Source organism: Hibiscus syriacus, unplaced genomic scaffold (assembly GCF_006381635.1).
Source record: "Hibiscus syriacus cultivar Baekdansim isolate YM2019G1 unplaced genomic scaffold, ASM638163v2 tig00009009_pilon, whole genome shotgun sequence".
NCBI classification, from domain to species: domain Eukaryota; kingdom Viridiplantae; phylum Streptophyta; class Magnoliopsida; order Malvales; family Malvaceae; genus Hibiscus; species Hibiscus syriacus.
Genome location: NW_024062181.1, coordinates 2,021,564 through 2,035,612, shown reverse-complemented (window position 1 = coordinate 2,035,612; position 14,049 = coordinate 2,021,564). Strand labels below are relative to the sequence as shown.

General features: G+C 31.7%; 1 protein-coding gene across 1 annotated transcript; it reads right to left on the bottom strand.

The window, feature by feature from the left end:
* Positions 1-126: 126 nt before the first annotated feature.
* LOC120202797 (receptor-like protein 9DC3) lies at positions 127-13,201 on the bottom strand. The gene is made up of 7 exons (XM_039203167.1): positions 13,186-13,201; positions 11,543-11,600; positions 5,204-5,760; positions 4,017-4,235; positions 3,357-3,647; positions 1,004-2,169; positions 127-240 (listed from the first exon to the last, which is right to left on the bottom strand). The coding sequence occupies exons 1-7, from the start codon at positions 13,199-13,201 to the stop codon at positions 127-129; spliced, it is 2,421 nt and encodes an 806-aa protein (XP_039059098.1).
* Positions 13,202-14,049: the final 848 nt, after the last annotated feature.

Here is a 14,049-nt window from a genome sequence, read left to right as displayed (position 1 = left end):
CATTTTCAATTGTATGAAAATATTGAATGCAAGTGTGCACTGAGTAATGTCTAATATGAGTATTTGAGTATTTGGAGGACTCTTAAAAGAGTAACATATCGATATTCATATATGATATTATATCGGTCATGTATATTTCATGAAAAATGAAGAATCGGAGCAACATAGATAATATCGACTAACAAGTTCAGTTATTCCACTTTCTTTGAAGCACTTGGCAAATTCTTCCTGCAATGGTTTCTGCACTCGTTATGGGACCATTATCAACTGCAAAAACCAAGCCAATCTAAGATTTTCATCAATGGCATTGGCAACTAGACCAGTCAACTCGCCAATGTGGTAAAATTTTCAAATTAAGTTATCATGAAATCGTAAGTTTGAGAGACTAATTGAAGCATGGAAGAAAAACCAATTATATGATATGAAATCATGAACGCGTGATCGTCCTTTTTGGAACAATCTTCCTGTAAAAACAATTGATAAATTATAAAAACCAATTTACTTAAGCAACAGGTTCCTATATACATTCGATGGAAGGAAATTGTTGTCTTAACATTAAATTATTAAGTTTTGAAACTTTAGTCTAATTGCTTCTGTTTCAATATTATCAGATATGTTCTGCACAAGACCAACATTTTATCATTTTCAATCCATTCATTGGAGCCACCACAGGCATCCCTCTGTTTCAATTTTTATTACCTACCTTGATTCTTGCCAAACTCTATCTTTGAAAGAACTTAACCCACGATAAATTTATTAAAACGAAAGTGAAACACCCAGAAAATGCCGATTAAGATAGTCATTACAAGGTGGAAATACTCAAGGGAACGCTGCTGTAGGAGAGGATGCAGGAAAACATAATACATACAAAAAAGCACCCACACAACAATAGATATGAAACAGCTATAGAAAAGGGCCTGCCTACCACCATGCAATGAAGTTTTCTGCTCTCTCCACTGCTCGGTCTCCAACAAAAATCCGTCAAAAAGTTTTATTTTTTTACCTTTTCTACAAATCTTTGTTGAACTCTCACGTAGATCTTAATAAACCACCATGGTTTTCCAGTTATGAATACAATGTATCCCATGCTCAATCCCAACACCAACCCACATCCATACCCCATCAGTATAGAAAATTTCCAATTCAATCCATCATCATCATCATCATCATCATCATCTCTATCAAATTTGGCTGCAGTTCCCTCATCATTATCACAGCTTTTTGATAATGGCAAACCACATAAACCCAAGTTTCCTACGTAGGAATCATTACTGAAAGTATCCAATTGTTTGCCTTTAGGAATGGGTCCCACGAGATTATTGTGAGAAAGGTTTAACACCTCTAGGAATCCAAGATTTGTAAACTCTGTTGGAATTTTTCCATGGAGCTTGTTTGATGAGAGATCTAATGATTCAAGTTCTGACAAATCACCTAATGATGATGGGATAGGACCTGTTAAACAATTATGAGAGAGATTTAGGGCAATTAGTGAATGAAGCTCTCCAATTGTTTTAGGAATTTCTCCGGAGAATTGGTTCCTGGAGAAGTCAATATCTGTCCATATGGTTAATAGTTTCTCAAACTCTGTTTCCAACCCTTTTGTTGTAAAAGATAAACCTGGCACAGAATATACTGTTCCACCAACTATTACTTCTTCCATGTATTCTGGTTTAACTTTCTTTTCATTCACTTCTCTAATGGCATGTAAATTTTCAAAAAAATTCACATGTAGGTAGCCACTGAAGTTATTACGAGAGAGATCAATGACACGCAAACGAGTGAAGGTAACATCATAGCTATCCACTTCACCATAGAATCTGTTCGATCTCAAGACAAGTACTTGCAGCTGATCCAAATTTCCTAACCAATTTGGGAAAGTGTCATTTAAATAGTTGTTCCCAACATCAAGAAGCTTCAAATCTTTACAATTACCCAAAGATCGTGGCAGTGACCCTTCGACTTGGTTTTTGCAGATTAGAAAACTTTTTAAGCGGCAACCTTCAGCGAAATTTTCAGGTATTTTACCATAAAAATTATTCATCCGTAGGTCAACGTGTGAAAGAGAACTCAAGTTTCCAATGCATTCCGGAACTGTTCCATCCAAACTATTGTTCGATAAAGAGAGAGCCATAAGGGAACTCAAATTGCATAATGAGGAAGGAATTTGGCCTTGCAGAAAATATGAAATAGAGTTTGGATCAGAAGTTTGAATAATCTTTGAAACAAATAAAAAAATGCTTGTTAATTTACTTAACAACATCAGGCCTTTTCTTACAATACCATTTATGGAGCCTGAATCGTAGTAAAATATATAACTGTTTTTAAAATGATTTTAAATATTCTTCTCATTAAACAAAAAGATGACAATTGCAAATCAGTATACTTTCCAACAGTTTGGTATGTAAAACAAATATCATTTTTGCTAGAGAATCATCAAATATATTTTTGAAAAATTCACTTGGATATCACATGACATGCAACAAATTGCCAAATTTTGGACAGCAAAGTTTCCAACGAAATAAAAAAAAAAGTTGATATTGAAAAGGATTTTGATCATTTCTTTTTATTTATCATAACTTAACAATATTTAAAACTTACAATTAGAAAAACCAAGGAAATTTGGTTTAGTTCATTTTGAGTTGAAAAAAAATAAGATATTTTAAATTTAAATCATTTTAGAATGGATTTATCTGAGTTTAATATTTTAATGATTTATGTTTGAATACAAAAGGACACGTCAAATGACAAAAATTGTTATAATTAATTAACAAATATATAACAAAATAACAACAAAAAGAGGAAGGAAAGTTATATTATACCTGTCAAGTTATTATTCGAGAAATCAATAATTTCTAGAGAAATTATATTTCCGATAACCGATGGAATTGTACCTGAAATATAAAATTAAATTTGACTAAATAATTTGACGAAATAAGTATATTATCTTGTGATTGAGTATCTTTATGTTTATATTTTAAAAATTTAAGTAATTTTATATGTTCCGTAACTAGAACTAGAACTTGTATACTCTATTTGTCCCATATTAAATAATAGGACTCAAGGAATGCGTACAATTGCTTTAGTGATCTCCACATCCAATTGCAAGACATGAATGCGTTTTGTTATTTTCATCAATTCAAGACATTATATATGTTACACAAGTTAAAAAAATAAACTCAATGGAAAAATAAATTGTTAAAAGATGTATTATTTTTTATGAGCCAAGAATAATACTATGTTAAAAAAATAAATTGAAAATCTAAAATAAATTAAGACAATATAATTAAAAAATTTCAATGGAAATATCTCTTTTATATTTAAACACGTTACTAAGCAGGATGAGTCATTTAAGTTACCTGAAAACTTGTTTCCTGAGATGGCGAAAGTTCGAAGTGAAGTTAAATTTGAGATTTCTAATGACACAGTTCCCTCCAAATGATTATCAGACAAGTATATATATTCTAACTCTTTGCATTTGAATAAACTCATTGGAATTCTTCCTGAAAGTTGACATCTTATCAAATCAAGATAACGTAATCGAGGAAGATAATCGAACATATTGGAGGAGAGAGAACCAAAGAGATTGTTGAATCCCAGAGAAATTTCTTGGAAAGAGGACATGTTGAAGATTGACCAAGGAATGGGACCTGCGCAATAAATAATCAGTCCAACCTTTAACCAATTCATCTTTTTTCTTCTTCTTTAAATTGGGTTAACATCAAATAATAGGTTGATGATTGTCGTTTAAAGTCATGCATCAAGAACTAAAGTCATAGTTATTACGAAAATTGAATTTGAATATTTTATTATATAATTTAAATAATTTGTGATTTTAATTGAGATTTGTTTTAATGAAATAAAAACAAAAATTATTTACCACTGAGATTGTCATTTTTACCATTAGGTTTGACGTCAATTTATGGCAAAGTTCAACATCTCTAACTGGTTTCCTAAAGTTAGACGTAACACAGCTAATGAAATAAAAGAGAACGGGGTGCAAATGAGGAATTTTTTACCTCTGAAGTTGTTGTGACCAAGATGCAAAGATTGGAGCATAGTCAAATTTCCGATTTCTATAGGTATACTTCCTTCCATAGAGTTGTTCCACAATGATAAAAACATCAACTCTTTGCACTTGAATAAACTATTAGGAATGCTACCAGAAATTTGATTCCCATCCATGCTTAATACTTGCAATTTAGACATGTTATCAAATATTCTCGACTCTAGATGGCCTGCAGTGAAATTGTTAGTTATAAAACAACTTTTATCTAATGAAAATAAAAGAGAACGTGATGCAAATGAGGAATTTTTTACCTCTGAAGTTGTTGTGACCAAGATACAAAGAGGAGGGAGGAAGGGAGTTTTTGCCATAAGGTTGGGTGTGGGTATAATGCTTCTCTATTGTTAGTTCATTGTCTTTAAATAAGATGGATTTAGGCAGGGTATCCTTTGAGTCATAATTTGGAAAAGAATTAATAGGCCTAAAATGCAAGACTTCATGTCTGGACCCATATTTCACTATTGAATGATTTTCAACTCTCTATCGTTTTCTAATTCATGTCTTATGTAACTTACCATTTTAATTTTTTATTTTGTTTTGCAAATTATTCAAACCTGTACTGCAAATCTTGCTTCTCAACGTATTATTTGAGTAATTTGAATATTTAAATTATTACAAGAATTAAATTTAAATACTTTAATATGCAATTCGAATAGTTTATGATTTTTTTAATATATACTTTTATTATTTTCAATTAGTTCTAAGAAAATCTCAATTCAAATTATAAATTGAATTTGATCATAAATAATCTAACTAATTTATTTTAAGTATCATATTCAAGTAGTTAGATGTCTGAAATGTGAAACTAATTCATTTTTTCATAGCCAAAAAATATTACTATATTAAGAGACTAAAAAATTAAAAAATTACAGAAATATAAAAATAGTTCTAAGGTATTTGATTCAGAGAAGACTAACGATACAACTTATTTCAATATGTAGGTTATAACTTATTCATTTAGTCTGCCCTAATTTGATATTAAATAATTGGTTGATGGTTCAATTGTATATAAAAATTAGAAATTGAAGGAAAAAATTGGAATTGTTCATGTGAGAGTAGATGGCATGCAATGAAAACGTTAGTTATAAAATAAACTTTTGCCTAGTGAAAATAAAGTCATGATTGAGAAAAGTATGGTACCTGAAAGAGAATTATCAAACAGATATAAACATTCCAAGTTTGAAAGGTTTCCCAGAGTCATGGGTATTTGCCCTTGGAGATTGCTGTTAAACATGCTCAGTGTTTCAAGTTTTGACAAATTGCCAAGAGTGGACGGGATAACACCAGTGAAGTTGTTCATGTACAAAAACAAGCCTTGAAGTTTAGCGAAGGAACCAAACCATGATGGGATTTCTCCACTGAAGTTGTTGTTACCAAAGTTCAAAATTTTCAGACGATGCAAATTACCTAACTCAATAGGTAAAGAACCATGAAAACTATTGTTACGAATGCTGAGGGAGGCAAGGAAAGATAAATTTCCCAATTGAGATGGGATGGTGCCTATGAGATCCATACTTGACAAATCCAGAGCAGTGACTCTGTGGTGTCTGGATCCACAGGTGATACCAATCCAATCGCAAACAGAGGTAGAAGTGGACCAGTTGGTTGCTAGGAGATTGTGCGGATCGTGAGTTATATGAGATTTTAAGGCTAAAAGGGCAGATTGATCAGTGGTGATGTTGGCAGAGAAAGTAGCACTAAAGGTTGCAAATAGAAGCAGAAACATAAGAGGAGGGAGGAAGGGAGTGTTTGCCATAAGGTTGGGTGTGGGTATAATGCAAATCATGAAGAGAGAAACAACTGGGTTTAATGCTTCAGTTCAGTGTCTTTAAATAAGATGGATTTAGGTAGGGTGGCCTTTGAGTCATAATTTGGATAAGAATTATTAGGCACCAACCACAATACACGGCACATAATGGAAGGCCTAAAAGGCAAGACTTAGTCTCGAGTTGAAGAGTAGAACTGATATACATCTTTTAAGACTTCATGTCTGGACCCATATTTCACGATTCAATGACTTTTTTTCCTCACTATCGTTTTCTACTTCATGTCGTATGTAACTTACCATTTTAATTTTTATTTTGTTATTCCAATTATTCAAACCATGTGCTTCTCAACGTATTATTTGAGTAATTTTGAATGTTTAAATTATTACAAGAATTAGAAATTTAAATACTTACGAATTAAATTATTCGTATGTAACTTAAATATTGATTATAATTTGTAAAATATAAAACTAAAATATATTAGATCAATAAACATCAACTATGACATTTTCATAGTTACATATATGTAGAAACATGTGCAAAACGATATCAACGTAAAATAAGATATATGTAAGAAACGAGATTTAATGTGATTTGACTGTCTACTTTTACGAACAAGAAGAACATTAACTCTTACAAACATAAAGATCATGAAGGATGCAAATACATGATATCACATGTATCTTAAAATTTGATATCTATACCAAAACCCAAAGTATCCAAAATCACTCGCTTAATATCCTATAAAACTCATCTTTGTAACATAAACCCCAAAATATGCAAAGAGTACAAAATAAGTATTGCCTAAAATTCATCTTTGTAACATAAACTCTTAATATTTTTAAGGACTCTATTCCATAGGAATTATTGCCTAAAATATTTACTTATTAAATAAACTTAATTATCAAATAATCTTCGACCACTATAATTATAATAAAAGTCAACTTAAATATTGATTATAATTTGATAACTTTGTCACATTCACCCATTTTTCACGGTTGTACTGAACAAACAATCGAAACTGAAATTGATTTTATAATCAAATAATCGAAATTGAAATCGACTTTACTGAACAAACAAGTTAGGGGATAACACTCTCTCATCAAGTCATTGCCGTGGAAAAAAACACTCTCTCATCAAGTCATTGCCGTGGAAAGCGAGTCATATTCAAATGAAAATTACAAGTATATATTGTTTTTTAAACGATGATATGTTGTTATTTTTTTTTAATATTTAAAATGAAAGGTTTAATTTGGAGAATATGCAAAAATAAATAAATAATTTAAAATTTTATATCTATACCAAAACCTAAAGTATCCAAAATCATTCTTTTAATATCACTATAAAACTCATCTTTGTAATATAACCCCAAAATATGGAGAGAGTACAAAATGATTATATCTCTAAAAAATAATTCTTTTTATTATTTTAAAGGACTCTATTCCATAGGAATTATTACCTCAAATAAATATTTACTTATTAAATAAACTTAATTATCAAATAATCATCGACCACTATAATTATAATAAAATTCAATTTAAATATTAATTATAATTTGAGTCAAAATATAATTTCGTACAACTATGCAAATGTGAATGTTGAAAAAGGATAGATTGTCTTAGCCTAGTTTCAGTGGATTTCGAGGAAATTAGGGAATGAATGGAAACAAAGACTTAGAAGACTTTTAGAACAGAATTCACCAAAAAGACATTTATTCATAAAATGAAATTGAGAATAGTATTTAATGTAGAATGTTATTTTGATTGAGCATTGGAATCAAACAGTTCCATCAATCAACAAACTGTCACAATTGGAGTATAAGACATACGTAGAATTATTGGGCACAAAAGGAAAGACAAAAATGAAAGACTTAGTTTCAGTACTAGGGATGGGCATGGGACTCGAATCTGACGGGTTCTGATCCGACCCGATCGGGTCAGTTTTTTTTTTTAAATTCAGATTCAGGTCGGGTAGGGTTGAGTTTTTTTAAAGGTAATGTTCGGGTTGGGTCGGATTTGAGTTTATGGTGAAAAATATCCGACCCGACCTGACCCGAAAAAAAAATATAATTTTACCTTAAATATATTTAGGAATAATTACAATAATATCCCTCTATATATTTTTCAATTAAATCATTATTTTTATTGAATTAAAATAATATTTTTATTATTATTTCGGGTCGGGTCAGATCGGGTTCAAATTTTATCTCAAAAGATCGGGTCGAGTTTAGGTCGGGTGAAGGATGTAAAATTTTCAGTTCGGGCCAGGTTGGCCGAAACCCAACCCATGCCCCTCCCTACTCAGTACATCAATTGAGAATTTTATTTGGTGGTTACCTTTCCGATTCTCAAGGCTTTGATTAATTTTGACCGATTCAAGTTGCACATTTGGTTTTGTTAGGTGAGTCTTTTAGCGGAGATTTTTTGCATATATAAGGACTCGAACTCGAAACCTACTTAAGTGATATCAAGCTGATTACCACTTGAACTAATCCCGTTGATAGAATCTTATTTTGATTGAACATTGGAATCAAACATATTCATCATTTGTTACTTACGAGTAGTTTCAAACTTTGTCACATTCACACAAATCAAAAGCCAGCCTGTTTCACCATGGACTGTACCCCAAATCATACGTCTCAAGGCATCACTTAGGACCAAATGTCTGGACCCATTTTTCACGATTGGACCAATTAATTTAATGGTTTTTTTCATCTCTTTTGTTTTCCACTTGGTGTTGTAACTTTCTGTTTCAATTATATTTTGTTTTGCAAATTAGTACTGCAAAATTCTTCTGAAAATCTAAAAGCATCAATTACAAGTACATATTGTTTTTTAAATGGTGATATGTTGTTATTTTTTTAATATTTGAAATGAAAGGTTTAGTTGGGAGAGTATGTAAAAATAAATAAATAATTTAAATATAAAATATATTATCAATCAATCATCATAATATTAAATGTTTAAATTAATTTAATTTATTAGCTTTGTAAAATATAAAACTAAAATATATTACATCAATAAACATATGACATTTTCTATAGTTGCATGCATGTAAAAACATGCGCAAAACGATATCAATGTAAAATAAGATATATGTAAGATACGAGATTTAATGTGGTTCGACTTTTTCTATTTTTACGAACAAGAACATTAATCCATTATAGACGTAAAGATCATAAAACTTACAAATACATGATATCACATGTATCTTAAAATTTAATATTTATACCAAAACTCAAAGTATCCAAAATTACTCGCTTAATATCCCTATAAAACTCCTCTTTTGTAACAAAAACCCCAAAATATGTAGAGAGTACAAGATGATTATATCTCTCAAAAATAATTCTCTCATTATTTTAAAGGACTCTATTCCATAGGAATTATAGTCTAAAATAAATATTTACTTACTAAATAAACTTAATTATCAAATAATCTTCAACCACTATAATTATAATAAAATCCAATTTAAATATGGATTATAATTTGAGTAAAAAAGTAATTCGTACAACGATGCAAATGTGATTTTTGAAGAGGATCGATTGTTTCATTCTAGTTTCAGTGGACTTCGAGGAAATTAGGGAAGGGATGGAAACAAAGACTTAGAAGACTTTTAGAACATAGTTAACCAAAAAGAGATTTATTCATAAAATGAAATCGAGAATAGTATTTAATGTAGATTGTTATTTTTTTGAGCATTGGAATCAAACATATCCATCAATCAACAAACTGTCACAATTGGAGTTAGACATATGCAAAATTATCGGGCACAAAAGGAAAACCAAATATGAAAGACTTAGTCTCAGTACATCAATTGAGAATCTTATTTTGTTGTTATCCTTTCGGTTCTTAAGGTTTTGCCTTGATTAATTCGGACCGATTTGGGTCGCACAACTGGCTTAAGTGGGTGAGTCTCCCGGCGGAGATTTTTTGCATACACAATGACTCATTCGATACTTACTTAAGCGATACCAAATTATTTACCACTTGAACCAACCCATTGGAAGAATCTATTTTGATTGAACATTAGAATCAAACATATTCATCATTTGTTATTTACGAGTAGTTTCAAACTTTGTCACATTCACACAAATCAAAGCCAGCCTGTTTCACCATGGACTGTACCCCAAATCATACGTCTCAAAGCATCAGTTAGGACCAAATGTCTGGACCCATTTTCACGATTGTGCCAATTAATTCAATGGTTTTTTTAATCTCTTTTATTTTCCACTTGGTGTTGTAACTTTCTGTCTCAATTACATTTTGTTTTGCAAATTAATACTGCAAAATTCTACCACAAATCTTGGTTAACAACGCATCAATTAAGTAGCTAGTGCCGGCACACAAACTCTTAAAATATCATATCAACCATTTATTAGAATTGATCTTGACATATATAAGTATTCACGTAACCAGTGATTGAGCTTCCTTGAAGACGGGATGACTCTTCCCCCATCCCTAGAGAAGAAAAACTTGATTCGACTTGAAAAAATTGAAATTTTCGACTGGACTTGACTCGAAAAAACTTAACTCGACTTGGAAAAAAATTTAAATTCTAGTTGAGTTATAAAATAGAACTCGAATAACTCAAAATTTTTAGTAATTGGTGGATTAGTGTTCAAGTTTGAGTCGAGTCCCTTAACTTGGCATGATATATATATATATATATATATATGGTTATAGACATGGACAGATGCAGGAATTCAGGTCAGGGGGTGCGAACTTAAGAAATTATATAAAAAAATTTAGAGGGTACAAAATTAGACAATCAATAGAAAATACAAAGAAAAAAACTAGAATATAGGAAATTTAAAATTTCTAGGGAGTGTGACCCCTTCGGTCCATCCTGGTTATAGAAAATTGTTTAAATTGGAATCAAAGAAGACGTTAAAAAGTGAAAAGACCCCTGGAGCTGATACCTAGATAGAATCTAGAGAGGGAATGAAGATTCGAAAAGATTAGAAGAACCCTTTTCGGAGTATGAGATCAAAGAAGCAATTTAGAGTTGTGGGGATCCGAAGGTCCTTGAACCTGATGGATTTAACTTGAAATTATATAAGTTTTACTGGGAGGAAGTAGAAGGGAAAATTATGTAAGACGTTATCTGTTTTCTTCGAAGAAGGCAATTTACCTCCATCAGTTAACTCCTCTTGTGTAGCTTTAATTTTGAAGAAGTGTGATCCAACAGTTATTTCTGAATTTAGACCAATTAGCCTTGTTGGGTCAATTTACAAGATCATTGCAAAATTACTCTCAATGCGGCTAAGATTGGTGATGGGCCATAATTGGTGAGAGTCAATGTGCCTTCATAAAGGATGTCAGGGGGTTATCTTGAAATTGGATTTATTTTTTTTGTAAAAGGTCACTCTGTATATTAGAATATAAACAAAGTATACACCCCAAGGCCCTCATTAAAAAACCTCCCTAATCCTACTCGAAGGCTTGAAATTGGATTTATCCAAGGCCTATGACAGCAATTTCAAATATGACAGCAATTTCGCTAATCTTTTATTGTAATGTCATCTAGAAGATGGCAAAGAAAACAACACCATAACCATTCATCATTTCTTTGCCTTTTCTAACCAACCAAATATTTTACTAGAATTTGCAACACAGAAAACAACAACATTCATCATTTCTGATCAGTCGAAGCAAAAGATAACACACTCTTAATTCCATATCAATGCATAAAAGAACGGTTATCTATTTCTTACCTTTCTTGTTCTTGTTCTTCTTGTTCTTGTTTGGAGCTGGAATCACTCCCATGAATCCCTGAACGCAATACCGTAATGAAGATCATGAGCATCAGCAGTGGTATGCAATGCAAGACCTTCTCATCAATCAACTCATGACTTGTCATAAATCACTCAGGTGGTGTTTGTTTTTACTGTGTAAGGTCTGCAAAGCTCTTATGTCTGCGTCGTGCAGACCACGCGCAGACATTAGGCTTTACAGACCGTTTGTTTTTTAGAAAACAAAAGCTCTTCTAATGTCTGCGCGAGCTCTTCTTGGTGCAGACATGGTTTTATGTCTTCAAATGTCTTCAAATCTCTTCAAAGAATATTAAAATTATTTAAATCTATTTTAAAATTTATTTTAAAATATGGATTGATTTATTTTAAAATATGGATTGATTTATTTTAAAATATGGATTGATTTATTTTAAAATATGGATTGATTTATTTTAAAATATGGATTGATTTATTTTAAAAAAATTATTATTGTAGTTGTATGAATTATTTAAATTTCAGTATTATAAAACTAAAATTATTTAAATTTCAGTATTACAAAACTCTTTTAAGTTTAAAAAATCAGTTTATTTATATTTCAGTTTATTTTAGCAGTCTGCAGACGTTAAAAAACAAACAGTCTTCTTCTTGCAGACTGCAGACTTTTGGTCCACCTCTTCTGCTGCAGATGCCTACAGATGTGGTCCGCAGACTGCAGACCTTTTACCTCTGCAAAAACAAACACCACCTCGGTTTTCTTCTCCCTCTTCATCCCTTAAACCACCAACTCGTTCTAATCCACGGCATACTTTATATTAATATTAAAATTTCTGTTTTTTTTTTCTTTTTTTGCAAGAGAAATAATTGAACAAGAAAAGGGTGTTAAGTTGTTAAAACAAACCTATAACTAAATTTCTAATATATATATATATATATATATATATATATATATATTTCTAGCATATCCTTAGTTTCTTTGTTGAGCACTATAGTCATTTGTTTTCCTTTTTTTTCTTAAACAACAATATATTTTATTTTATTTATTATTTATGAAAGCTACAAATAGTTTTAATATATTGGAATACATTGTGTTGTACAAATTGAAAACATGAGATGAAATATAAGAGGCTTTGGATTGTCTGCTCGGTCGGTAATACTTTATAGCTCAACTGCAAGTTGAGGTGTTGACGCCGTGTAGTTTGGTTTTGAACTGAATTTGTATAAAATATTAATTTATATCATGTTTTTTTTAAGTAATTATATTTAACGTAAAAGAAAGTGTTGCTCCTCCAAAAGATTTTGGGTTCGGACAGTTGCATCTATAGAGTGTACGTATTCAATGCTAACATGGAATCGATTGAAATGCATCTAACATCGAATTCAGACATATGCAAGCAGTTTTGTCACAATTCATTCGTTGGTAGCTGCCGAACTCTTTAAGATCATTAAACAAATCGCAATGGAAGCCATTTTTGTCTGCATTAACTTCAATTACAAAACATAAAATTGCCGGCCATGGCAACTCCCTCTTGTTTCGCCTTGTGTTCTTCCCATTGTCGTCAACGTACAGCATTATTCTAGATTCCAATAAAATCCAAAGCACCTCTTCCCAGATTTCTTAATCTTACCTTCAACGGCAGCCATGGTGAATACGAGCTTCTATCCTCTACTCTTCTTCTTCCTCCTCCTCTTATACTTCTTTATCTCATCTTTCTCGGCACCCATTGATCGGAGAAATATCGTGTCGTGTCTCAATCGTCATTATATCAGCAACTACACCACTTCCTTCGACGTTCACAACCATGACTACGATAATCTTCTCAGCTTTTCGATTCAAAACCTTCGGTTTTCCGACCCCATGATTCCGAAGCCGGCGGCTATTATCTTACCGAATTGGTTGCGTCCGGAAATAGGGAAAGAAAGAAACCGATGAAAGTTTTTACCATCCCTTCGACACAACAGAGTTGCGATCGGGAAGTCACCCAATTCCATCCATATGTCTTAAATGGCTAGGTCGATTGGTTAACCCGATGTTGGTCGGGTAACTCGTGGCCTCACCGGTGTTTTTGAAGGACTTACCCTGAATGTTAAGAACGAAACATAATTAAACTTAATCGATGACGAATTTGACAAGTATAGAATTTAGAACGAAAACTTGAGAACACGCCTGATCGGCTGAGTTCCTAGCACCAATCCACTACAACTTAATGCAACAATGGCACTTTCCGCCTGTCCAAAAACAGGAGTCCAGTCAAGGCACAAAGCCAATTTAATTCATCGATTTTATGTGCATGCAAAAAGAACTCCGTATGATGATTGATTTGGTGCGCACACATGCATGTACGACCGATTTAATGTAAAAGTATATGAAGTAACATGTCGTAGTGGAAAAAAAAAGCCGTAATGTCGGAAAAGAACTCTGAGATAAACAAACAATCAGTTTGATCATGCAACCTGATCTTGTAGGATTCCATAAATGACATAGTAGTATA

Excerpts from the sequence above, each read along its gene's own strand:
- LOC120202797 (XM_039203167.1), bottom strand. Across the intron at positions 3,648-4,016 it reads TGGTCACAACAACTTCAGAG|GTCCCATTCCTTGGTCAATC; the intron begins GTAAAAAATTCC and ends TTTATTGCGCAG. Across the intron at positions 241-1,003 it reads AACAAAGATTTGTAGAAAAG|AAACCATTGCAGGAAGAATT; the intron begins GTAAAAAAATAA and ends TAACGAGTGCAG.